Source organism: Gymnoscopelus braueri (genome assembly GCF_963280865.1).
Source record: "Gymnoscopelus braueri genome assembly, chromosome: 19".
Taxonomy (NCBI): domain Eukaryota; kingdom Metazoa; phylum Chordata; class Actinopteri; order Myctophiformes; family Myctophidae; genus Gymnoscopelus; species Gymnoscopelus braueri.
The window spans coordinates 17,412,468-17,439,018 of record NC_137621.1 but is presented as its reverse complement, the minus strand read 5'-3'; the positions used below and the strand labels follow the sequence as shown (position 1 = coordinate 17,439,018).

The window sequence follows — 26,551 nt, the reverse complement described above, 5'->3', positions numbered from 1 at the left end:
CAACAAATAAAATCGACTTGACTTGAGCTGCGCTTACACATGCTCACCACCTGGTGGAGACAATAAAATACAGTTGGACGAGGAGACCCTTGCATGCTTCAGAGATGTTTACATCAAGGAATATCTGCTTTATTTTACTGCAGTTAAAGCAGGGCGCTGAAGGAATGCATTACTGTAGGTACAGCAATGCTCAAAAGACACACATTTAAAAAGACACACATTTAAAAAACATTCCGCCTCCCTTATGAATTTGACATTTCCTTTCATGCATATCAAGGAAGGTTAGTGCACACATTCATGCATACACTAACTTAGTGTATGTATGTATGCATGAATGTGTGCACTATGCGCTGGGCAAATGAATATAAATTATACATATGCACTAGACTAATTTGAGTATGAATCTCATTTCAATCTCTTGCTCCCTCAACCAGCAGTGACCTGGGGCAGTACGAGACATCAGCATGTTAAGATGCTATGCCAGCTCAGTGGAGCCATTAGTAATTCTGGGCCTAATGAGAAAATAGGGCACTGGACGCCCCACTACTTATCAAAATCTTTAACTCACAACCACTGGTGGAAAAAGCCTCTTTTTGTTTTTACTTAAGTAAAAGTATCAATACTGCAATGTAGAAAGTAAGTAAAAGTGAGTAAAAGTACAAAAATAATGGCGTCAAATGAACTTAAAGTACCAAAAGTAAAATCACTCAATATTCAGAAGGTCCCGTTTCACAAGGTTTCAAATGTATAAAATGCATACAAATCCTTTGAAAACAGCAGATCTACAAGCTCACAACGCGTCACAAAGCGATGCATTGAGCTTGTAGATTGGCTATTTTCAAATTGCCAAAGTATGTATATAGGTCTGGACCCCCCCGGACCCCACTTAGAGAACCAGCAGTGTATCGTATACTGAATATATGAACACACTCACTTGACTTGAGCTTCAGCCTGCATGAAGATGAACTCCCACTTCCTGGCGAAGGCTCTCTGCAAACGGGCGAGGTTCTCCTGTAGGAACCAATCAGACGTCGGCGTCATGGATGAAGGGAACATGATTTGAATTCAAAGGCCTCAAGGTGATTACACATACCATTTATTGAGAGCAAAGCCCAGCGCATCCCCCATGCCGAGATGAAATGACACCTCACAAAGTCACTTAACCCTGTGTGTGTGTGTGGAGTTAAGTAGTGTTATTTTTTTAAATAGATATAGATTATCATTATGACACTTCTGCCATACATTAATAGCATACAGAGGAGAGATTAGAGGCAGAGTTCAACACCCTGTCTCAAATGAGTATGTATTATCACCCTGACGCACGCACGCACACACGCACGCACGCACGCACGCACGCACGCACGCACGCACACACGCACGCGCGCACATAGCCTATAATGGGTATTGTTGAGGCAAAATGGGTCAATTTGAGGTTTATGAACCTCCACAATTTTCCATAAAGTGCACTTTAAAACTGTATACTAAATTTATATGATGTATATATAACACTTTATTGCTTTTCGCAAAAGCTTGTGTTTAAATGTTTAAATGGACTCTGCCTTTATGGAAATATACCTCAATTAACTACACAGCTGCAGCGGACTGCAGATCCACCAGAGCAGCATCTATACACAGCAGTGGTTCTCAAACGTTTTCATGTCATGGAGCCCCAAATTAATGTGTATTGGCCACGAAAATATTCTATGCCAGGGTCCCCCCATACAAGTCGTTAAAATTGTTAAAAAATTCAAGATTCTTTGAAAAATAGCAGATCTACGTTGTGAGCTTATAGATAGGCTATTTTCAAAGACGCATATATGGTTAAAGTGGTCAAACTTATTTTGGTGGCATATTATCTGGGGACCACCCTGGAACCCAATCAAGGACCCCTGGGGGTCCCTGGACCCCACTTTGAGAACCACTGCATCAGAGCAGCTTCAAGTGGAAACTGTTAAGTGTAATTCTGCAAGAAAGAAAAACTATTTTTGCTCAAGACAGCTTCTTGTGAAAGGATCAAAATCCTGGAACTCACTGGACTTGCTGATAACTTGAAATGTGCTGCAAAATCACCACTTTTTAAGACTTTACCAAATCTTGGTTAATCCAGCAACAAACCAGCTCACCTTCTCCTCACTGTTTTTTAATCTCTTATTGTCCCACAAAAAGCCCTTCTAGGGACGCGGGTGTTGCAAACGATTGCATTGCATTTGGATATGCAAGGCGTAAACAACACGTCTCGCGATCACAAACATCTGCCAAACATTACCTGACCTCATTATACAAGTGAACAGCAACTAGCAGGCATGTAATGGAGAGGGGGATGACGCCTGGGGGCACGACATGACCTGAATATGAAACACTAGGACGCTAGTGGACAGCAGTCCCACAGTGGCGGAGTGCACACCACTGCCACACGCAGTGTCCAAAGAGTTAATGTAATCCCCAGAGGGCAGTGGTGGAAAAAGTACTCACATTTTTTACTTAAGTAAAAGTATCAATACTGCAATGTAGAAATACTCTGTTCAAAGTTTAATTGAGTAAAAGTACAAAGGTATTGGTATCAAAATGGACTTGAAGTACAAAAGTAAAAGTACTCATTATGCACAAAGTCCCATTTCACAAGTTTTCATATGTATAACATGTTTTTTTTTATTTTTTATAGCAGATTCCATTTGATTTCCTGAAATCAAATGGAAATGAGATTTTCCGGAGGGAGGGGCTTTACCAGGCTACTGTATACCGGGCTGAAGTGGGTAATGAATGTTATGTAACAATAATCAAAATCGACAAAGTAACTATAGTAACTTAAGTCTTCAAATAATTGTAGTGGAGTAAAAGTATAATATTTGCCTCTGAGATGTAGTGGAGTAGAAGTAAAAGTACTGAAAATTGGAAATAAATACTCCAGTAAATACTCTCTAAAAAAAGTACAGTGTTTGAGTAAATGTACTTGGTTACTTTCCACCACTGCCAGAGGGTACAAATGGAACCTTATGGGTCCATTTGGTTCCATTGTGTAAAGTTAACTCCAGGGGTTCAATGAACACTGAGGATTTTTAAGTAAGGACTGGGAGAAAGATTTGATGACGGACAAAATTGCCACAATTGTCATGACAGATCATCAATCATGTAGAGACATTATATGGTTTAAACTTAAATTTAAAATGTCTCACATGAAGACACATGAACACATGAAGGTAAGACAGAGATTCAAGGAATGTGTTACACACTGTTACAACACATTCCTTGAAAATCTCTGAAGCCATGAAATCATGTATGAAAGTCAGAAATGCTTGTAATGTAATTCTGTGCTTTGTTATCCTAAGAATAGATAGACATTTTAATTTCGATTTGCAACAATAAACCGTCAATTAATAATACTTAATTAATGAATACTTCCTTGGCCTACTTGAAGCGTGCACGAAATTTGGTGCTGATGGTTTGCGAGATTTACCCCGGACAAACAAACAAACAGACAGACAGACAGACCCATTTGTAGACATCTTGCCTGTCTTACACAGACACGCCGTGAAAAGCTATAGAAGTCAATATGATCACGCTGTAGCCTGTGCAGTGTGATGCCACTGACCTGGAAACTTCACGCTGAAAGATGCAGTACTTACCGCTTCATAATCAGCTAGCTCCAGCCTGGCCTTGTTTTGCATTGTGCGCTTGCACAGGTAAATGGCTGAAGGAAGCAAAGAGACGGAGAGACGGAGAGACAGACAGACGGAGAGACAGACAGACAGACAGACAGGCAAACAGAAAGAGATAGAGAGAGAGAGATTGGGACAGAGAGAAAGACTGAGAAAAAGCAAGTGGCTGCAGTCACAGAGTTACAAAGCCAGACGTCTTTGTCATTTTGACTTTTACTAGGCAAGCTAAAGGAAAGGAGGTCACCTCTTTTGGCACGTTCAGAATGGTATTCTTTTGTCATTGGACAACAATGTGCACTTCTTCATACAACTGCGACGCAACGATGTATGAATTAGGCTTAACTGTGTGGAGCGATGTCAATGAACACATAATTATACAGTCAGTTAGATGAGGAAATGTGGACATGCTTTGTCGTCTGTCTATAAATTCACAAAACCTGTGTGTGTGTGTGTGTGTGTGTGTGTGTGTGTGTGTGTGTGTGTGTGTGTGTGTGTGTGTGTGTGTGTGTGTGTGTGTGTGTGTGTGTGCGAGCATGCACATGTTCGTCTGTCCCGCATAACTCGGGCACTGCCCGACTGATTGACTTCAAACTTGGCGTGTGTGTCCCAGATGACGCACCGAATCTCTGTGTGTTTGGGGTGGTGTGTGCATCGGCTTCCCTGATTGGCCAACCCGACCCGTCGGCTTCACGATTTGGCTGAACTTGCATAGTTCCCGACTCATGTGGTCCCCGAGCAGGCCGCTCTAGTTTACATAATGAGACTACACAAACACGAGGGCCCGGAGACTTTCTAGCAGTAGGCTGCTGTCATGGCCTGGTCCTTTACTGCATTGGTTCTCAAAGTGGGGTCCGGAGACCCCCAGGGGTCATTGGGGGGTGGGGTACCAGGGGGTCCCCAGCTAAATTTGTTAATATAGCGTCACAATCATTTGAACCACTTTAACCATATTTTATACATTGGCTATTCAAAAATAGCAGATGCACAAGCTCACCATGCGTCACTTCGTGCTGCGCCGCGAGCTTGTATATCTGCTATTTTTTAGATTTAAAAAAATATATATCTAAAATGTTTGAACATTTTTGAATAATTTAGAATTTCTTTTAACATACAGTAAGCTCTTCTCTTCTGGGGGTCCCTGGCACAAAACATTTTCAGATGGGGGTCTGCGGCCAAATATATATATCAATTTGGGGGTCCTTGGTACGAAAAAGTTTGAGAACCACTGCTTTACTGGTCAGCTAGTCTTGTCAGCCTGCCAGGATTCTCCTCAGTGGGAGATCCATATGGGCCAAACGCTCACAGATCCAGGAGGAATGGCCTCCTGGGCCTGCAGGTGTCAATAACAGATCTATAGCCTCCACTGTGGAGCGATGAGGAAACTGTCACCTGCCCAGTAAAGACCTTTACACAGTGGCGGCATGTCAAATAATGTGAGAATGCATCAAATCTATTCATATAGTTGATGTCTCATTCATAAAGACTGACGACCTTGTTGTGAATAACAATGACATGGCTTTATTGTCGTGTAATATTTACACTCCGAGTGATTGTACTTGTGACACAAACAACAGTTTGAAAAAATATATTCCCCCCCCCCGGTGTGTAACGCCCTTTATACTGCAAAGAATTACATGACAATACTGTATGTCATGTAATTGTTTAGACACTGACTTGAAACAAATTGCCTTTTTTACTGATTAAGATTATTCCTCTTGTTTCATGATTATTTCGTTTGACAAGTCATATGATCATTTAACGAGTGAAAATTCATGAAAGCATCTACATGATCTGCCAATTCAGTAAGAAGATTCGGCCAAAAATATTTTTTAAAGATTACTGAAAAGTCTGAATGCAAGATATAATCACTTGTTATTAGCTTGTTATTTTCTTTGCTATGAGATTTGAATGGCTTGGACAGAGAGAAAGAGAGAGAGGGAAAAGCAAACCCCAACTGCCAGCGGGTCCATAATCTGACTCACCATAGTCGGTGTTTTCTGGCTCCCAACAGTTTGAAGGCCAGAAGTATGGAGACTGTCGAGAGAAGAGCAAAAACAAACGCAAATGAAGCCCCCACACGTTCCCAGTGGTGGAAAGTAACTAAGAACATTTCGTCTCTGTCGGTAGATAGTAGTAGATCTACAAACTTGAAACGTGTCGTTTCGCGGCACGTTTCGAGCTTGTGGATCTGCTACCTTTGATACTTCTGTGTGACGCTGTAGGATGATCAAGTATGGCGTTGATTTACGGGGGGGGGGGGGGAAAAGTTAGAATATGGAGATAGTCCAGTTGGACACAGAATAAAGCGCAATGAGAGAATATTTATAGATATTTGTCTTTTACAAGCTAAAAGAGTAATAGCATTGACCTGGAAGAGGCCGGACAAACCAAGCATTGCACAGTGGTTCAGGGAACTGTCTTTATGTCTACCTCTGGAGAAAATCACGTATGTCATTAGGGACAAACAAGAGATGTTTCAGGAGGTGTGGGGTTGTTTTATACAGTACATGGAAAACAATAATCTGTCACATTTAATGGAAGAATCTGGAGAGGAGTAGTGCTGATGCCATTGTGTGTTATTTAGTTTTTTAGTGATTGTCTTGTAATGTTTAACTGTACTTGTCCATTTTGCTTTCTGTTATGTATGTAATGAAAATATTATATGAAATATTTTGTGGAAAAAGGAAAAAATCAATAAACATATTGTTGAAAAAAAAAAAAGAATATGGAGATAGGAGGTTTCTGCCCCAACAGCCTCGATTTACTCAAGTATTGCACTTAAAGTACAATTTTGAGGTACTTTTACTTTAAGTATGCCCATTATTCTGACGCTTTATACTTTTACTCCACTACATCTCTGGAGACATTAGGCTTTTGGTCATCAGTCAGAGGAGGGTCTGAACATGCACTCTGCTACTAATATCCTCAAGCAAAGAAAATCAGAATACTTCTTCCACCATTGGCACGTTCTATTTTTCACAACTGCGCCGGGACAAAATACACATGCCAGTAGTACTACAGCAAGTACAGTACACGTGCTGTAATCACTCCTGCAAGTACCTAAAGCTCCCCCTGTGGTCATCTTCAGCGCTATACCGGAGGTCAAAAGAGGCTGCACTTGTCAGATAATAATCAATAGCTTCCTTACGCTCCACAACCAGCACCTAGGGGACGGACCGCCGTACAGTAGCTATATTCTCTCTATCCATATTTCATCATCTATTGCAGCTGATATTACTGATTCAAAGTTCATTCCCTGGCCCATTAATAATGGATCTGTCAGATCCATCATGCATTCTTAATGGCGAAAGGGGCAGAATTAGAACGAGGGTAATGCTCGGCCATATACAGTGCAGTTCATTTCCAATGTTAACTCAAATGATAATTAACCCCAGAAACAAAAGCCTGACACTTATGAATGTGCTGTGATTAAGTACAAGCTAGAAATGAATAGCAAGGTTAACGCGTGGCGCTCACGCCTCCTCTCTTTAATCTTCATTTCAACTCGGGGGAGAGGATCAAAAGATGAAACGCTTTCGCGGCCGCGCACGTAAATAAGCTAATTCCTCGCAGAGCAACGGAGGGACATTTGTCATAACATCACGGTGTGTTCCACCACCAGTGTGGCGGCCTATTTATAGCACCGTGGCATTACGCACGGGGAGGAAGAAGAAAAATCCCCAGGCACCGATGAATCGCGGTACATTCGGTGACGAACACAAGGATACATATATTTCAAAATGTGCCACGCGGCGGGTCTCTCTTTATTGGTGCGTGTGACGCGGGCCCTTGTTGCATCATGACAACATCAGAGAGAATATTTTTAGCCGCTACTCAATGCGAAGGGTGACACACATGTTGCTACCCCCCCTACACACACACACACACACACACACACACACACACGGTTTACTGTCTGTATTACTGTACTTACTCAACGTTGGACGACGGTGATTTTTATGAATGCCAATTTTATCAGTTTTAATGCCAACCCTAAAGCCGAAATTTGCGGATCTACGAGCTCCACGCTGTGATGCGTTGTGAGCTTGTAGATCGGCTATTTTCGGGGGGCGAGACCAACGAACAGATAAGTGTAAATCAGGCATAACCCCAATCCCCTAAACCTAACCTCTAAACACCTCATCGTAATCAATAACATGCAAATGTTTATCCATAAAACAATTTCTCTGAAAATGGTCCTCACAAATGTCTATAAATGTCTAACCCTAACCCAAAATATACTGTACCTGATACATTACACACTCACACACACACACACACACAGAAATAAGCAGAGGTGGGGACTTGGACTCGAGACTCGAGACTCGACTTGACTTGAAGTCCCGATTTTGATGACTTTAGACTTGCTTGACCAAATCAAAAATAGACTTGGACTTGCTTGGGACTTGAATGCCAAAGACTTGAGACTTGACTTGACTTGAACGCTAAAGACTTGAGACTTGACTTGACTTGAGCCCTCTTGACTTGAAAATTCAAGTCTTTTCAAGTCACTTTCAAGTCACTTAAGCAAGCCAAAAATGTTTAAAAAGTGTGCATCAACTATAATGTTATTAGTCAGAAATCCCGGCCGTCAGTGACACCTAGTATAGTGTTGCCAAAGCTGCTTATTTACCCTAACTTTTGGACAAACTTTGGCTTGTTTTTGGAAGTCAGTTCGCTTGTTTCTCTCCCGATACTTGGCAACACTGGCCCACATGTTGCACGTTACCAAACAAACAACACACCGGCTTCACTCCTGCCGTCGCTGCTGGAACTGAAGCCAGGTGGAATAAAATGCCAACTCCAGCAGTTATAGCTTTCGGTTTTAAAGATTACAAGGTGGAAGACAAGACGAGAAAAGCAGTATGCAAGGCAAGACCTATACTTCACATTAACATTACGGCGTGCTAAGAGCAAACTACAGTATAACCACTAACCAGTGGTGGAAAGTAACTAAGTACATTTACTCAAGTACTTTACTTAAGTACAATTTTGACTTTTTTACTTTACTGAAGTATTTGCAATTTTCAGTACTTTACTTCTACATTACAGTCATTTAGCAGACGCTTTTATCCAAAGCGACTTACAGTAAGTGCATTCAACATAGGTAGGGAACGAAACTACTAATCACCAGAAGTCCTAAGTGCATTTTCTGCAAAAACAAGCAACCAAGAGTATACCTAGCGCTAAGGTAAAAGTGCAATATATCAGCTACCTACTTCTACTCAACTACATACATATCAGAGGCAGATATTAGCCTACTTTTACTCCACTACAATTATTTGAAAACTTTAGGTACCAGTTACTTTGTAGATTTTGGTTATTAATACAAAACATACATTGACCACTTCAGCGCTATATACATTTCCTCTTCTACCCCGGATTTGAACGCGGTTTCCAGTGCAATTGCTGAAATTTCACCATTGTGATAATAGAGCCTGCCTGCTTGATCAGAGGATACACTGAATTTGTGTCAGATCCTGTGTCTAGGTGAGACATGGCCTTTGACATTATCTAAATGTCTCAATAGAAGAGCAGGGAGACAAAATACAACCACCCTGATTGTATAAGTTATATTGTAGTAACATACTCTACCATACAGATTGTACAACATTACATTATATTCATTAAAAAGGGCCCTTTTAAACCCTGTCCTCAAGGAGGAAATTAAAAGTACAGTATCTGTGTTCTGTTGGCCTGGAAGAAACCTTGTTTTAAAACAAATGCAAATTGTGAAAAATGCTCATGATTTATGTAAATCTTTACATATCTTGAATTAACATTTTGACTTGTTTGGGACTTGAAACAAAAGGTTAGGACTTGTGTGGGACTCGAAACAAAAGGTTAGGACTTGTTTGGGACTTGAAACAAAAGGTTAGGACTTGTGTGGGACTCGAAACAAAAAGCTGAGAACTTGGACTTGACTTGGGACTTGGCTGTGTTGACTTGGACTTGACTCGGGACTTGAGAGCAAAGACTTGAGACTCGACTTGGACTTGCAACATAGGGACTTTGTCCCACCTCTGGAAATAAGCAACCACATCTATGAAAACAAGCCCAAAAGAAGCAACTACAGTAGGCTACATGAGCATTTTAAACCTACATGCGTCGGATATTTGAAAATAGCCGATCTACAAGCTCACAACGTGTCACATTAGATCTGCTATATAAAAAAAAGGGAAACATTTTGAATATTTCTTTTGAAACATTTTAACACAAATCTGGTACAGCTACAGGGGTCACAACATTATTTTAGATGGGGGGTCCGTGGACAAATACACATTGACATGTAAATGTGTGCAAACCACCGGTTTACATTTTTTTTTGGTAGAAAGCCTAAAATAATTCTACACTTTAGAAACAAGCCCCCCCCCAAATCCGCAACTACCAATATTTAGAAGCGACTTTACAGAAAAAAACAAGCCCATGAAGTCGCTTATATAAATAAGCATAAATGACAACACTTCTGGCCTGGCTGCATTAGCATGCTAATGGCTACGGTTGAAGGAGTGAGGCACAGCAGAGGACAATAGCCTATCAGCAAGACCTGTCACACTTCATACTGCTTCAGAGAGGAAGAAACCGCACACCTGCAGCTGGCTGCCTGGTGCTTCCCGAAGGGTTAACCTTCTGCCAGTGGTGGAAAAAACTCTCAAAAGTTTTACTTAAGGAAAAGTATCAATACTGCAATGTAGAAATACTCTGTTACTAGTAAAAGTCCGGAATTCAAAATGTACTTGAGTAAAAGTACAAAAGTATTGGTATCAAAATATACTTAAAGTACAAAAGTAAAAAGTACTCATTATGCAATTTTCAAATGAATAAAATGAAAAATATTAGAAAATAGCAGATCTACAAGCTCACAATGCGTCGCATCGCGACGCATTATGAGCTTGTAGATCAGCTATTTTCAAATGGCCAAAATGTATAGGGGGCCTGAAGTGGGTAATGTGTGTTTTGTAATCTCGAAATCTACAAAGTAACTAACGTTTTCAAATAACTGTAGTGGAGTAAAAGTATAATATTTGCCTCTGAGATATAGTGGGGAAGAAGTAAAAGTACAGAAAATTGGAAATACTCCAGTAAAGTTAAAAAATACCTCAACATTTTACAGTACTTGAGTAAATGTACTTAGTTACACCACTGCCCCTCTGTGCCCACTTCAGACAGGAGAGTCATAGTGTCTCAAGGAGAGACTCAACCTTCATAGGACTAGGACAGGGATTGATGGAGGAGCATCCCCCGCAAGTCAGTGTGTCAAATGGTGTGACGATTGATTTTTTTATGCAATTGCCGACTGTAGCACTTTGAGATTTTTACAAATGTAAAGTGCATTATAAATAAAATACATTATTATTAGTAGTAGTATTATTAATTATGCTGCTGTAATTATTAGTCACTGAAAGGACTGCATGCCCATACCAAGGGCTGCTTCCCTATGGTGCAGCTCGGTATCTCACTGTGTCTCACCTGAAAGCGGTAAAGGGTCCCGTCGTCTTTGAGCGTGAGGACGTGGTCCGAGATGGGGAAGAAGTAGCCCTGGGCGGCGACCAGACTTCCCAGGTGAATGGCTTCGGCTGTCGAAAAGTAACACAGCAACCAAGGTAAGGAGGGCGAAAATTAACCTTTTTTTCCTCAATAGCACTGGTACAGCAGTGGTTCTCAACCTTTTCAGGCCGTGACCCCCGAAAATAATCATATTTGAACTGAGGACCACCCACCCTGACAAGCACTTGGAATTGTAGGATTTGAGGCATAACATTTAGTTTGACTCGGTTCCACAGATAGTGAAAATAGCCGATCTACATGCAAGCTCACAACGCCTCACGTAAAAAAATAAAAGGTTTTCTTCTTTTTCTTTCTTAAATTATTTGACAATTTGGCCAATGTTTGACGAGTTTTTATATTGTTTGTTTATTACATTTGATGCAGTCATGTTTTGGGGTTTTTGTTTGAGGTATATTAAAGGTTTCATGACGTTCAGTTTTACCACACATTAAAAGTCTTTGTCATGGTCCTGCAAACGTGTATGGAAAGTTTTAACAAAAAAAAATCCACTCCATTGATCCATGGCAGGTGTTTTTCTCTCACATTTCTAAAGCCTTTTCAACTGCAATGAAAAAATAAATCTTTGCCTGCGGGTGTCACTGGTGAGGGATTTTGCCTGTCAATCATCACCTCTGCTCCGCCCCCCCCAAAGGAAAGGATAGGGGAGGGGAGGGGCGAGGAGGAGAGTAGGCGGGATTAATCGGCTGTGACCTCACTGCCGAAGGGACAAGCTCAGATTACTTTTCAGCCTAATTATTCAGAAAACCCCAGACCACAGAAAATCCACTGAATGTTCAAAGTTCAGATTTTTTGGGTGTAATTGAGGTCATAAAACCCCCCAAAAAACATAAAAATTGAAAATTGGAAAAAAAATGAATGTCATAGAACCTTTAAAAAGGTCTTAAAAGTCCTAAAATTGTCACTTCACTGTCATTTGGGGACCCCCCCCTCAAAAAAAACCCCTGGGGTCACGACCCACAGGTTGAGAACCACTATGGTACAGGATGCATGGTGGCGGTTAGGTTTCTCGGCGGGCATACAGTACATACCTGCATCCTCGATAGAGAGGTTTTTCACCAGCCACTGAACAATGTCTGCTCCTGGCGTACAGAGAAAGGATTAATGCTTTTTTTAATGCGTAAACACACACACACACTGTCCTTGAGCAAGTGTTTGTGAACATGGTATATTCCACACATTGTTGTTCTCTGTGTTGGCGTTCACACACACTGGTGATATACTCATGCGGTATAGTGCTAGGGAGCGGTCAGCCGTGCCTCACAACAACTACACTATCAAAGCCAGGGCTGAGGTGTTTTCGGAGCCAATTAATGCATTTGAAAAACCCCTCTCATCCTAACGGACTATGTTTAGAGTATTTTCCTCTCACAACTCCTGGACCGCACAGAATTTGGGCCAGACTCTGTGCTTGGCAGAGGCTGTGTGTGTGTGTGTGTGTGTGTGTGTGTGTGTGTGTGTGTGTGTGTGTGTGTGTGTGTGTGTGTGTGTGTGTGTGTGTGTGTGTGTGTGTGTGTGTGTGTGTGTGTGAGAGAAGAGAGAAAATCCTTAGGCCTGGTGTAGTCATGTAAAGGAGTGATTCACTCGCCTCTGACTCTGTTGACTCACTCACAGACACACACATCTTCCTACTTCGCACAGACGAACACACAAAAACGCATGCAAGCCCATGCGTGTACACACACACACACACACACACACACACACACACACACACACGCTACTCCACTGACAAGGTCAACAACCAACCATAGCCATCCGCTCCATGGTTGTTAAGGTCTTCTAATTTGCCTCCATCTGGAGCAGCAATTTAAATGAGCCCAAAGGTCCTATTTGCTTCCTTGATTCTGACTCACTCACAGTGTGAACAAAAAGTAAATGCACGTGCGTGTGCACAGACACGCACGCACGCATGCAAATGTAGAAAAGCAGAAAGTTACCAAATTTTATTCCAAAGCATTAACACATGCTTGCACACACGCACTTTCTCTCTCTCAACACTGTTTTTGAGAGAATGCAAAAAAGCCTTCATGCAGAAAAAGAATCACAAATGCTATTCCTATGCTAACACATGCACCATGACTTGCACGCATATACTCAATCACGCGCACACACACACACACGTGCACACACACACACACACACACACACACACACACACACACACACACACACACACACACACACACACACACACACACACACACACACACACACACACACACACACACACACACACACACACACACACACACACACACACACACACACACACACACACACACACGTTACCTACCTGACACCACACTGGGGATCTTGGACAGGAAGCTTTTGACCGTTCGGATGGCTACACCTCCTGCTTTCTCATCTTGTATTCGCATGACTATGTCTTCAATCTGCAGGAGGGACAAAAGCAAAGCATGTTCAACGGTCCTACACAGCAACTCAAATGTTATTTCTGAACCAAACATACTGTCAGTGATTTAGCACAAGACCCAAAAGAGAAATGTTGTGTCTCTGGATCCAAACATACACATATTATAATCACTTAATTCAGTTCATTAACAACTCATTCAGTGCCAAACTTATTTCTGGCTTTATCATCCCTGTGCCTGCCAAGGCCAAAAATACATTGTAAAAAAAAAAGTGCTCAGGAGCCGAGATACAGCCTTTTTCAGTAAGAAGTTAAACAAGAAGTGAATGGAGCAGCAAATCTTCAAATCATGATATCTTGGGTTCTGAATTTTCTTTTTAAAAAAAAATTAAAAATAAAACTTTTTATTTGATTTTTTATGACGTTGGTGACGTCATTGGCACTCTGGGCTTATGAAAAACGTGACGTCGGCGACGTCAATGGCACTGAATGAGTTAAGTCCAGAAATAGTGACCACCCCAGCCACAAATTGTTCACACCCCTACTACGACCGTGGCCAGGCAAGGATGCCTACCGTAGTATCAAGGGCAAGACCACCAGATTTCTGAACAGCTTCCCCCCGGCTACCATCAGACTGATCACCAGGCTGGCCTGTCAGCTGGAACTTTTTACTTGAAACGGACAGTTGTGTACTGTATATGTTCCTCTGTGCAGACTTTACTTTCCCTGTGGACCTGCCATGTGGCAGCCTGGTCGCCAGAGAAAACATTGTCATAATGTTATCACATAACTGTGATAATTTTTTTTACCCCCAAAACGTTGCCAGTGAACGTGGTCCGCAGATTAGAACCATGTAGAGTCAATCGTCGATTTTACGTTGCATACTAACGAACCCTAAACCTAACCCTAAACCTAATGTTAACCCTAACCCTAATCTTAACTCCTAAACCTAACCATAAACCTAAACGTTGAAATGCAACGTACCTAAAAATGTAACGTTTTTGCGGTCCAGAAACGTTGTCATTGAACATTTCTGGAGAAACATTCAATCACGTTTCCTCTGGCGATAGTGTTGCATGTGGATGTTTTTTTACCGGTAAAGTTTGTGCCCTATGTGTTTTTTTTTGGCACTCTTGTATGTTGCAACGTCACCGGAGCCGTGCACATCTCTCTCTCCCCCTCCCTGCCCTCCGCTTCCTGTCTCTCACTACACTCTTATCTAAATAATTGCCTGGAAAAAATATATATTCTCTCATTAAATCAGCCGGGTAAACAATATTACCATTTTGACAGGGTTCTCACTTGGAGCAGAGGAGGGAGCATAAGATTAAATCCGCCAACGTTTGTCCTCGTCTGTCCTCACTTTACAAACGGAACATTTCAAGATGATGACTTACAGTCGGGGTAAAGGTTGAGGTAAGGTTTAGTCATACTGTGGTTCAGGTAAGAGTCAGGGTTAAGGTTTAAGAACACTGTCAGCCAGTGTCACATCAAGGTTCAATGTTTCTTTATTGAAACATCTTGTAATCGCCTATACGGGTATGCACTGCAGTATAAGAGTACAAATATTTTGTCCAGTGTGTGTGTGTGTGTGTGCGCGTGCATGCGTCTGTGCATGTTTAATCCTTTAAGACTGGGCACGCATCCGTGTCATTTTAAGATTCTTTAGCTATTCAAAAATTGCAGATATACTGTACAAGCTCATAGCGCGGCACTTGTAGATCTGCTATTTTTTTTTAAATCATGGAAAATGTATGCAAATCTTTGAATATATATATATATGTGTTTTAAAGCGAACATTTTTAACTCCGATCTGTGCTTCTGGGTGTCCCTGGAACTACATATTTTGAGATGGGGGTCCGCGGCCAAATACATTATCCTTGACATGGAAAAGTTGGAGCACCACTGACACAGCAGTCAGTGGTATCACAACACCTCCAAACATCCCAAAACAAACTTGTAAGGCTACTTCTTGGCCTCAATCACAGAACCCATCTAACCCCTGCTCATTTTGCTAGGATTGGATGGCTTAGGGTTGAGGACAGAGTACAGCAACTTGCTATGGGCCTGGTCTTCAAGATACACCACAACATTGGGATCCCCCTGTATTTGTCAAAATACTTCCAAAATGTTAATGCAGTCCATGATCATAACACCAGAGGCAGCTCCACGGATCATGTTCAACCCAGATTTGGCTCAACTAAGGGTATGAACTCGTTCTCATGCTATTCAACAAAAATGTGGAATGCCCTACCAAAAGGAGTAAAGGAGTGTAAAACCCTACTCACTTTCAAAACTGCCCTAAAGATACACCTTCAGGAGGCTGCAATTCGAAAATGGCCCCTGTCTAAGTCTTAACCTACCCCCCCCATACCCCCCCCCCTCCTTCATTTTCCTCTTTTGTATATATATATATATTTTTTTTCTCTCGTCATACCAGTAACCTGAAAGCTGATTGTATGACATTCTGTATAGTAGTGTGTATATCTGCCTGCCTCTTATATTTCATCATGATTTGTGTGCATGGGGTTCTCATCTTAAACAAGCTTAGTGCTTAATGAGGGTTTCCAGTTTAGTAGACCTTGTATTGTGAATTTGTACTTCCATGTACTGTTATGTACTGTCATGTACTATTCTCATGTCTTTCTAAATAAACTACATCAATCAATCAATCAATCAATCAAACAGCAACATATTGTTAGGATTTAGAAAACATTTTTAGATATGTATTTGGCTGCAGACCACCATCTCAAAATGTTTTGTTCCAGGGACCCCCCAGAAGCAAAGATTTGAGTTACAAATGTTCGCTTTAAAAACATATATATTCAAAGATTTGCACAAATCTTCACTATCCCGATTGAATGGGTTAATGATCTATGTTGATATCGAGCATTGCAAGGTAGGCATGGAAGTGAAGCTGGTTCCCACACTCACTCACCCTTCGATCTCATTCGCTCCCAATCTAACACCTACAGTGTACACCCTTAATTCTAATGGTTCAATCTAGTCTTTTTAAGCAGAACGCAGCACCTCTACTGCAGTTGTCGGTGATCAAACTCCCTCCACCTCCCCGCCTCATCCCACAGTAGCATTTAGGTCTTCACTCACTATACAGTATGTCAGCGTGATAATGATGTGGATTCTTGTGGATTGTATCAGGCTTAATATCTGTGGATCTTAACCCATTAAGACCTGGAACGCATCTGTGTCATTTTTAGATTTGAGCTAAAAAGCATTATTTTACACTTTGGCTATTCAAAAATAGCAGATATACAAGCTCATAGCGTGGCACCGAGTGCCGCGCTACGAGCTTGTAGATCTGCTATTTTTGAAAAATCAAGAAAGTTTGTGCAAATCTTTGAATATATATTTTTTAAAGCGAACATTTGTAACTGAAATCTTTGCTTTTGGGGGTCCCTGGAACAAAATATTTTGAGATGGGGTTCCGTGGCCGAATACATGTACATTTTGGGGTCCTTGACATGAAAAAGTTTGAGAACCACTGGCATAGCAACATGAGTTTTTTCAAAAAACTGTTAGGATTTAGAAGACATTTTGTCGAATTGGAACCTCAGGCCTTAAGTTATGATCCCATGAAGGGTTCAAATGTTGTCATGTCCATGAAATAGCTGTATGTAGTTGCCCTGCTGTATGTTTGGCCAGAGAGACTTGAGTCCAGTGAAGTTGGCCCCAAGGGGGCCTCAGACACAACCAGGGTCCCAAACACACCGCACACTAGCAGGCTATAATTTCAGCATGATTATAAGCTAACAATGACACACACACACACACGCACACGCACACGCACACGCACACACACACACACACACACACACACACACACACACACACAGGTTTAAGTCGTTCACCTGCTATTTTATGAGCACAAGCAGTCAGAGGAGGTCATATCGATGTGAACATGATGCACAGAGCCCATGGTTGCCGTGGGCCAGCCTTGATGGAGTCTGCCACCAGAAATCAATCTACATTAAAAAGGTCCTGATTTATCACAGTTGTCTGTATTAACGAGGGTTTACTGTATAACTGCCAAGGGCCAAACTCTGGGTATTAAACCCTTATACCTATCCCATAATACGGCTTGTACAGTAAAGCGTCTGCATACATATACATAGTATATTGATTCTGTGTGCATGCATGCGCGCGTGCGTGCGTGCGTGCGTGCGTGCGTGCGTGCGTGCGTGCGTGCGTGCGTGCGTGCGTGCGTGCGTGCGTGCGTGCGTGCGTGCGTGCGTGCGTGCGTGCGTGCGTGCGTGCGTGCGTGCGTGCGTGTGTGTGCATGTGCATGTGGACGCAAATGTATACTGTACACATACAAGCATACACAATAATACACATACATCGAGCATACTGAGGCCAATGGTGTTCAATGGACAAGGTACTTATTGAAAGTGCATGGATGTGCACATTTTTAACGTGTCTGTTTTTTGTGTATTATGTCATGTTAAATGTAAGGGTGTTCAGATGTATTTGTATACATCCTCATGTTACTAAATAAAGTCACCAACTGACTAAACCACCAAGATTCTGACCATTTCACTGTCCGATCACAAAGAGGTGAATTTGATCTACCCCCCCCCCCCGGTTGTCAACGGAGGGGTTACATCACTATTACTGTATATTACTGTACACCCCCATTCAATCATGTCAGCAGTCATATTAAAACAAACAAACAAACAAGTCATTTAGAAGAGAGAGAGAGAGAGACAGAGCAGCATGCTGTCCTCTGTTTTATGTTACTCCATCCATCTGGATCTCCTCTCCTCCATCTCTCTTTCACACCTCTTTTATCCTCCCCCTTCATCCATCATTGAAACCGATCTGTTTGTGCTGTGCGTGTGCTAGGGCATTCACAACTAATGATTTTTACTAGTCGACTCATTTGACCAAGTAGTAGTCGACTAGTCGACTAGCCGAAATTTACATTAATTTTTTTTTACAAAAATAAATAAAACATTTTTTTATTTATTTATTTTTTAATTTAGGGGGGGCATTGTTTTAATGCCATCCTACTACTATATTACTATTATTATTATCCTTGTGCCCTTATTGTTATGGCGTTTTAAGGGAAGCGCTTCTGGCACAGCAGCACAGCACCACAGCAGCGTCTCCAAGGATCCCCATTGCCCAATAGAGAGTGCCAAAAATCCTGAAGGGGGCGTCAACAAGTGTCTTTTGGTAGCTGCGGACATCTTTGAGGGGTAAAAACCAGGTTGACTTAACATTGCCCAATGCCACGCCCAATGCCTCGCCCCCGCAGGCTGATTTGCCCCTTCTGCTGGTGACGACACGTTGGCACGCTTAATAATAGGCTTTTATTGGGCATACTTTTGACCCCCTTTTGATAAAAAATAAAGTCAGGAGGATAATAATAATAGTAAGATGGGCCATTACTATGGCAATAAAACAAATTACAAAAAAGAAAAAATTAAAAAAAGTCTAGTTGGTGAAGTCTAGTTGGTGAAAGCCCTAGCGTGTGCGTGTGCGTGTGCGTGTGTGTCAGAGCTAAGGAGCAGCTTTTCGGCAGGTACACCAGAGCCAGAAGTTTGTAGAATACACCATCTCTCCCACCCTGTGTGTGAGGGAACAGGTGAGGGACTCGTTTCCTGCAATGGTTCTTTGATTTGACGAAAGATGCAGCGTTAAGGCAAAGAAGTTAAGGTTAATTTATGAAGATTAGTTCAGTGACCATGGGGCTAAAGAATGGTTCAGAGGCTGTGTTCACGTTCACTCTTCCACTGAAATGAATAGACTCCAACCTGCTTCCACTCTCCTAAAAAGGCGTCCCTCTACGTCACACAGATACGGAAAGTAAACCGGAGATGGCATGTCCTGCTATTTCCGTCTTGGGTTAAGGTAGCCACGTGAACCCTAGCATACCTATTCTGGGGACGAAGGAGCGTTCGCGTAGAGGGGGGAAAAAAGAGCGGACCAGGTACAGAGCCGACCCCGGTTCACTAAGCGTTAGTGTACTAAGTACAGAGGCTTTGAGTGGTTAATTATACTTCATTGATCCCAGTGGGAGAAATTTCACCCTCAGCGTTTGAGGCCATATATCCCAGCTATTAGGAGCAGTGTGAAGCCACTGAGCAGTCCTTGGGGACCAGCTCCAGCTCTAAGGAGTATTATGTCCCTCACATGCATGTCTTCTGGTGTGGTGGTGGTCGTGAACAGTGGCGGAAGATATACTCACATTTTTGTACTCAAGTAAAAATAGCTACCACTACTACTCATATGTAGAATGTCCCAATTCACACGTTTCTAAATGTATAAAAATGGGTTGAAAATAGCCGATTTACAAGCTCACGAGCTTGTAAATCGGCTATTTTCAAATAGCCTAAGTATACACAGGGCTGAAGTGGTTAATGTATGTTAAGTAATAATCAAAATCTACGAAGTAAATAGTAACTATTCAACTTTTCAAATAACTGTAGTGGAGTAAAAGTACAATATTTGCCACTGAGACGTAGTGGAGTAGAAGTAAAAGTATTGGAAATGGGAAACACTCCAGTAAAGTAAAAGAAATTTCTCAAAAGTGCACTTAAAGAGGTGGTGCCATGGTTTTGCATCCCCCGGTTCTATCCCCCGCTCCCCCTGAGTTAGTGCCAAAGTGTCCTTGAGCAAGACACCGATCCCCTCCCGATGAGCAGGCTGATGCCTTGCATGGTTGCTGTCGGTGTCTGAATGTGTGTGTGTCTGAGCAGTGGTGGAAAAAGTACTCAAATGTTTTACTTAGTATCAATACTGCAATGTAGAAGTACTCTGTTACACGTAAAAGTCTGGTGTTCCCAATTTACTTGAGTAAAAGCACAAAAGTATTGGCATCAAAATGTACTTAAAGTACCAAAAGTAAAAGTACTGAAATGTTTGAAAATAGCCGATCTACAAGCTCACAACGCGTCGCAATGCGATGCGTTGTGAGCTTGTAGATCTGCTATTTTCAAATAGCCTATGTATATGTATGTATAAAATAGGACTAAAGTGGTTAATGTATGTCTTATAATTTAATTAATTTATATCTGCAAAGTAACTAGTAACTGAGGTTTTCAAATAATTGTAGTGGAGTAAAAGTACAATATTTGTCTCTGAGATGTAGTGGAGTAGAAGTAAAAGTACAGAAAATTGGAAATACTCCAGTAAAGTTAAAATACCTCAAAATTGTACTTAGGTACAGTACTTGAGTACATGTACTTAGTTACTTTACACCACTGTGTGTGAGTGGGTGAATGTAATGCACGTCGTGCTTTGGATAAAGGCGCTATGTAAATGCGCTATTTGCCATTTGAACCACGCTGTCACCCTATGCCTATAGCAACCTATTATAGTGTTGTACATTCCTCCAACAACACACACACCCATAGGTGTGCTACTGTATGCATTTAGATTTACAGTGTCTGAATATCATTTTGTGTTTATAGTTTGTGAGCTTGTGGTTTGGCTATTTTCTCTAACCGTACAATGACAAACAACACAGAAAGGCTTAAGTGGTTAAATGTAAGACTTTTTAAGATGTTAATGCCGCCTACTGTAGAGTGAAATTGAAGACCCAAAAATATCCACTCTTCGGAGACATTACTGTGGGTACAGTACAGGTTTGATTTGCTTTTCTCAACCCATTTCAAACTTGCATTTACCCGTGACGCTGTTATTTTTGCTAGCTTTGGCTATCTTACAGAGAACACAGATTATTACCCCGCTTCGCTGAACCTGACTGAAGCAGAAGCAGGATAAAAGTAATCTTGTTAGAATCGCTCCCACTGACAGTACCACTGTAGAACCATTTATGTTGCCTTCGACGTTTGCCTGTTTATTTGTTTATTTATACGGATCCCCATTAGCTGACGCCTAAACGACAGCTAGTCTTCCCTGGGGTCCAAGACATTAATATACATGAACGACAATAGAAAACATTACAATCTCACTGTATCACGCACAAAGAAATAAATAAATAAAATATATATCTTACAAAAGTCAGGCATCACAAATCGATTAAAAAAGAGAAATCCTGTAACATAGGAACATCCCCACTGTTGCAGTCATGCTACTTGAACCAAAAAGGATCCTTGCACATTAAACACTTAAACCCTCTATTCTCAAATAAAACAGATTTGAGTTACAACTGTACTTGGGCCGCTTTTCTTTTTCCATCTACACCAAATCTCTTTGTGAGCTTGTAGATCTGCTATTTTTGGTGAATGTTCACCCCAAAATTTTTGGTGAATGTTTTTTGGTGAATGTTCACCCCAAAATAGGGATGCTAAACACTCTTAACACTCGGCAAAACTCAGTCGCACCATAAAGTCAGAGAGTCAAATACATATCCTAAAAAAGAATTGAAGGGTTAGGGTTAACCTTTCAAAAACTAATAATACAAAATATATACATATGAATTTAAGACTATTTAAAACATTTTAAGGACCCGTGAACACCCTATTATTATTCTAAAGCCCAGAGCACTTCTGGAACTTAAATGATATTTGGGTATAACTTTGTGTGCTTGGGTGAAAAGCAGGATGATTGCTCCTCCAACCGGGTGGAGATAAGTTGTGCTATCATCCTGTGCTGCTGTGGTCGCCTGTGGCCCAGAAAGAAGCTCCCCCTGAGACAGCCAATCTGTGCCCATGGGCCTCAGTCAGTGGAGCGCACGCACACGCGCACACGCACACGCACACGCACACACACACACACACACACACACACACACCCTTCCTGACTGCTTTGGTTATGGAAAAGGAGAGAGAGAGAGAGCGAGCGAGAGAGAGAGAGAACGAGAGCGAGAAAGAGAGAGACAGACAGAGAAAGAGACGGAGACAGACAGATAGAGAGAGGGAAGGCGATAGAGACATAGAGAGAGGGAGGGAGATAGAGACACAGAGAGACAGACAGGAGAGAAACAGACACTTACAGATGGGGGGATGACGAGAGAGAGAGATGATGAGAGAGAGAGAGAGAGAGAGAGATAGAGAGAAATCGATGGAGGTTGGCATGCTATATTTACTCTGCCACACAGTAAAATACTCTGTGTTGATTTAACTCTGAGAGTGTAAAAATTGACCCAAATGGACCTGATTTACTGTGCGCAGCTTCTGAGGCAAAAGGTAATCATTCACCCCGCCTGGCCAAGCACTTAATGGATGATTCACACATGTTCTCCATAAATCTGTGGCAAAATACCTGAGTAACACATCGCAGACGTGTATGGATTTAATAATAGACGTTATGCAGAGATAGGAGGAGATAGAGATAGATAGATAGAGAGAGAGAGAGAGAGAGACGCGCGTGGCAAGACGATTACACTTTCTCTCACCATCAGGCTGAAAGAGCGTCTCGGTATGAATTATTGATCATCCACTATGGAGAATTACTGCCTGTGCCCCCCCGTTGATAAATCTCTTTCAGAAAGAGCAAGAGAGAGACAGAGAGGGAGAGAGAGGGGAGGGGAGGATAGGAGAAAATGAAATAAATAAAGATAAAGACAGATGGAGGGAGAGAAAGTGAGTGAAACGGGAGAAACGGAATGAACGGTGAAGAGAGAGAGAGAGAGAGAGGGGAGCCAGTGTGCACCGTAGTGTATAGCAGCAGCATCCGCCCCTCTGGTGTGAATAAAAGCAACGGTATTTTTAAAAGGCCGACTTGAGCCGATGTGCGATTGCACGAGCAAGAAACACTGCAGAGCAGCAGTCTGCCCCCAAAAGATTAGAATTGAAGCGAAGCGTTCCACCGGGTTGGTTGCGCGCGTGTCTTTTTTTATCCGGAGACAAACCTTCGACGCCAACAAAAAAAAAAGAGAGAAGAAAACAATGGAGAACCGGAGCTTTGAAAAGCAGCTCTGTTCAACACGACCCCCAGCCTCCCTACACAGGCTCCCCCGGAGAGACAACAGCAGCAGGAAGGATTAAGTCCTTTTGTTTCATGTGTAATAATGGACGCGGCGTATAGGAGCAGCATGGAAAAATAACTCATTATCTCCCTATAGAATGACATGTGGACAAGAAGTACTTGGCACGGCGGCAACATGCCGCGTTTGCGTTGTATCTTTGTGGCCCCCGTGGAAAGCTAATGGTGTTTGCGGCTCGGTGTTGGAGGGGCTTCTGAGAGCCAAACGTTCCTGCCAGCCCGCGATAACGCCACTTTGGCTCCTCGGCTATAAGCGGTTATCACAGGAAGGCGTGCGAAGGGTGTCACTGTATGTTTGCATTTTGCAAGGTATGTGTGTGTGTGTGTGTGTGTGTGTGTGTGTGTGTGTGTGTGTGTGTGTGTGTGTGTGTGTGTGTGTGGGTGTGGGTGTGTGTGTGTGTGTGTGTGTGTGTGTGTGTGGGTGTGCGTGCATATCTGGGACCCTCTGTCATCAGGCCAGCGCACACTCCGAGGGCCAGCAGGCAGCTCTATACCTTGTGCTGCTGTCTGTCCTCTTGGTGGCATTAGCAGGAGGCTGGGGGGTGACATGTGACAGTGCAGTGTATGGGACACAGACAGGCGAAGCCGTCAGCTCGTTAAAATATTGCTACTTCACTCCTCCAAAGTCAGGAGAGGACATTCACTTCGCTCCGTCGTGCAACGCTTGTGACACGCCGCTTTGTGAGCTTCTAGAACGGCTATTTTCGGTGTACGCAACATCGGCGTATGACAAAGTATAATTCGGACTTGGAGTTGGGACAGACCTTTATTGACCTTTATTGAAATTCAGTCTCCTAAACACCAATTCCACGCTCCAGTCCGAGACGGTGGCTTGTAAATACAAGGCTTCTAATTACCTATGGGCGGCTACCTATGGGAGTGGTTGGTGAGCCCGCCTCAGAAGCCAGAGGCCCTGGTTGTCCCAGGTACGATTCCAGGCCAGGCCAGCAATGTGTCGATGTGTGTCCCTGAGCAAGACTCTTAACCCCTAATTACTCCCTGAGCGCTGGCTCCCTGAGCGAATGGCTGCTCACTGCTCCTAGCTGTTATAGAATGGATAAGGACAAATTTCACGTACGTGCAAATATATAAATATATACAGTGACAAACTGTACTGTATTAACTCTTGTCTAAAGGCCTTAGTGAGATGGACTCGCTGCTGAACCAACGAGCAGTTCTCAAACCCCCCCTCCAACCCAAAAAAAAAAGACCTGAAAATAAGCTAATTATAAGAATCAGAGCACAGAACACTGCTTAAAGACGTGTCAGGCGGTATAATAGGCACATTAATGATTCAACAGTCAGACTCGTGTCACTGTTAGAAGACCTTGAGGACCGCATGGGAGGACAACGTCAGGATTGATTGTCCAAACGGCGAGGCAGCAAGACGAATGTCTGACCCATTTTATACAGTGTGGAACTCTTTGTTTCCAAAGAGCCAAATCTGATCCAGTTATATAACACAACGACTAACTAAGATATCAGTCGCTGTATATCTATCTATCTATCTATCTATCTATCTAATACACCATTGGTTCTCAAAGTGGGGTCCGGGGACCCCCAGGGGTCCTTGGGGGGGTTCCAGGGGGTCCCCAGCAAAATGTGTGAATATAGCATCACAATGATTTTAACCACTTTAACCTTTTATACTTTGGCTATTCAAAAATAGCAGATATACAAGCTCATAGCGCGGCACCGAGTGCCGCCCTATGAGCTTGTAGATCTGCTATTTTTGAAAAATCTTGAAGATTCGTGCAAATCTTTGAATATATTTCTTTTAAAGCGAACATTTTAACACAAATCTTTGCTTCTGGGAGTCCCTGGCACAACGTATTTTCAGATGGGGGTCCGCGACCAAATATATATCAATTTGAGGGTCCCTGGCATGAAAAAGTTTGAGAAGCACTGTAATACACAGTACACACACAGAGTTTATAAGTCTCTGGGGAGTTAACATGGAACAACTTCTAACTTCTTCCAAAAGTACACTTCCCCAGCCACTTGTGTGCCACGGTGACCTGAGCGTCACACTGGGTGCATAACAAAGAGAGCTCCAGCTGGGTACCGTGCCCCAGGGAGAGAGGTGAGAATGAAACCTGATGGAGAGAGAGAGAGAGAGAGAGAGAGAGAGAGAGAGAGAGAGAGAGAGAGAGAGAGAGAGAGAGAGAGAGAGAGAGAGAGAGAGAGAGAGAGAGAGAGAGAGAGAGAGAGAAGTACTCCTCGATGTTTCACTTAACCACGTAAAACCCCGGCATCTAAGTAACTAAAGTTGTCAAACAACTGTAGCGGAGTAAAAAGTACAACATTTGCCTCTGAGATAGTAGTAGTGACGTATAAGCATAAACTTTGGAAAAATGGAAATGCTCGAGCAAAGTAAAATCACCTCAAAGTTTTACTTAAAGCGGCACTGTGTAACTTTTTTTTACTGAATTAAAATCTTATTTTGTCCAATCTGTATGGTAGACTCTACCATACAGATTGGACAAAATACGATTGTAATTGTATAAAAATGCTATTGTATTGGTAGAGTATGTTAAAGTATTGAGACCTGAGGCGATTCTTAAAAATGTTTTCTAAATCCCAACAGTTTTTTTTAAAGAAATCTAAACATTTATTTTTTCAAGATTTTTCAAAAATAGCAGATCTACAAGTTCATAGCGCGGCACTCGGTGCCGCGCTATGAGCTTGTATATCTGCTATTTTTGAATTTTTGAAACAATTGGGGTGGTTTGTATCCATGCTCTTCTATTGGAGACATTTAGATCGTGTCAAAGGTCATGTCTCACCTATAGACACACAGGATCTGACACAAATTTTGACCTGATGGTCAAGATTCAATGTATCCCCCGAGCGAGCAAGCAGGCCGGCTCTATTAGCTCAATGGTATAAAAAAAAATCTGCACACTCGCAGGAAACCGGGTCCAAATCCGGGATAGAAGAGGAAAGTTACATAGTATGCAGCTTTAAGTACAGTACATGAGTAAATATACTTAAAGGAGTAGTTCACCCCCAAAATGACTTTTTTTCTATTGATTACTCA

General features: G+C 42.2%; 1 protein-coding gene across 1 annotated transcript in view; it reads right to left on the bottom strand.

Annotated features, from left to right (window-relative positions):
- The window catches only part of LOC308074687 (regulator of G-protein signaling 6-like), a gene marked incomplete at both ends in the record, with an annotated part of 93,016 nt that overhangs the window by 12,366 nt on the left and 54,099 nt on the right, over positions 1-26,551 (bottom strand). The window contains 6 exons of the mRNA XM_080414193.1: positions 935-1,011; positions 3,624-3,688; positions 5,639-5,690; positions 11,127-11,233; positions 12,254-12,304; positions 13,519-13,618. Coding sequence (XP_080270319.1) covers positions 935-1,011; positions 3,624-3,688; positions 5,639-5,690; positions 11,127-11,233; positions 12,254-12,304; positions 13,519-13,618 — 452 coding nt within the window. The remainder of the gene's footprint in view (positions 1-934; positions 1,012-3,623; positions 3,689-5,638; positions 5,691-11,126; positions 11,234-12,253; positions 12,305-13,518; positions 13,619-26,551) is intronic.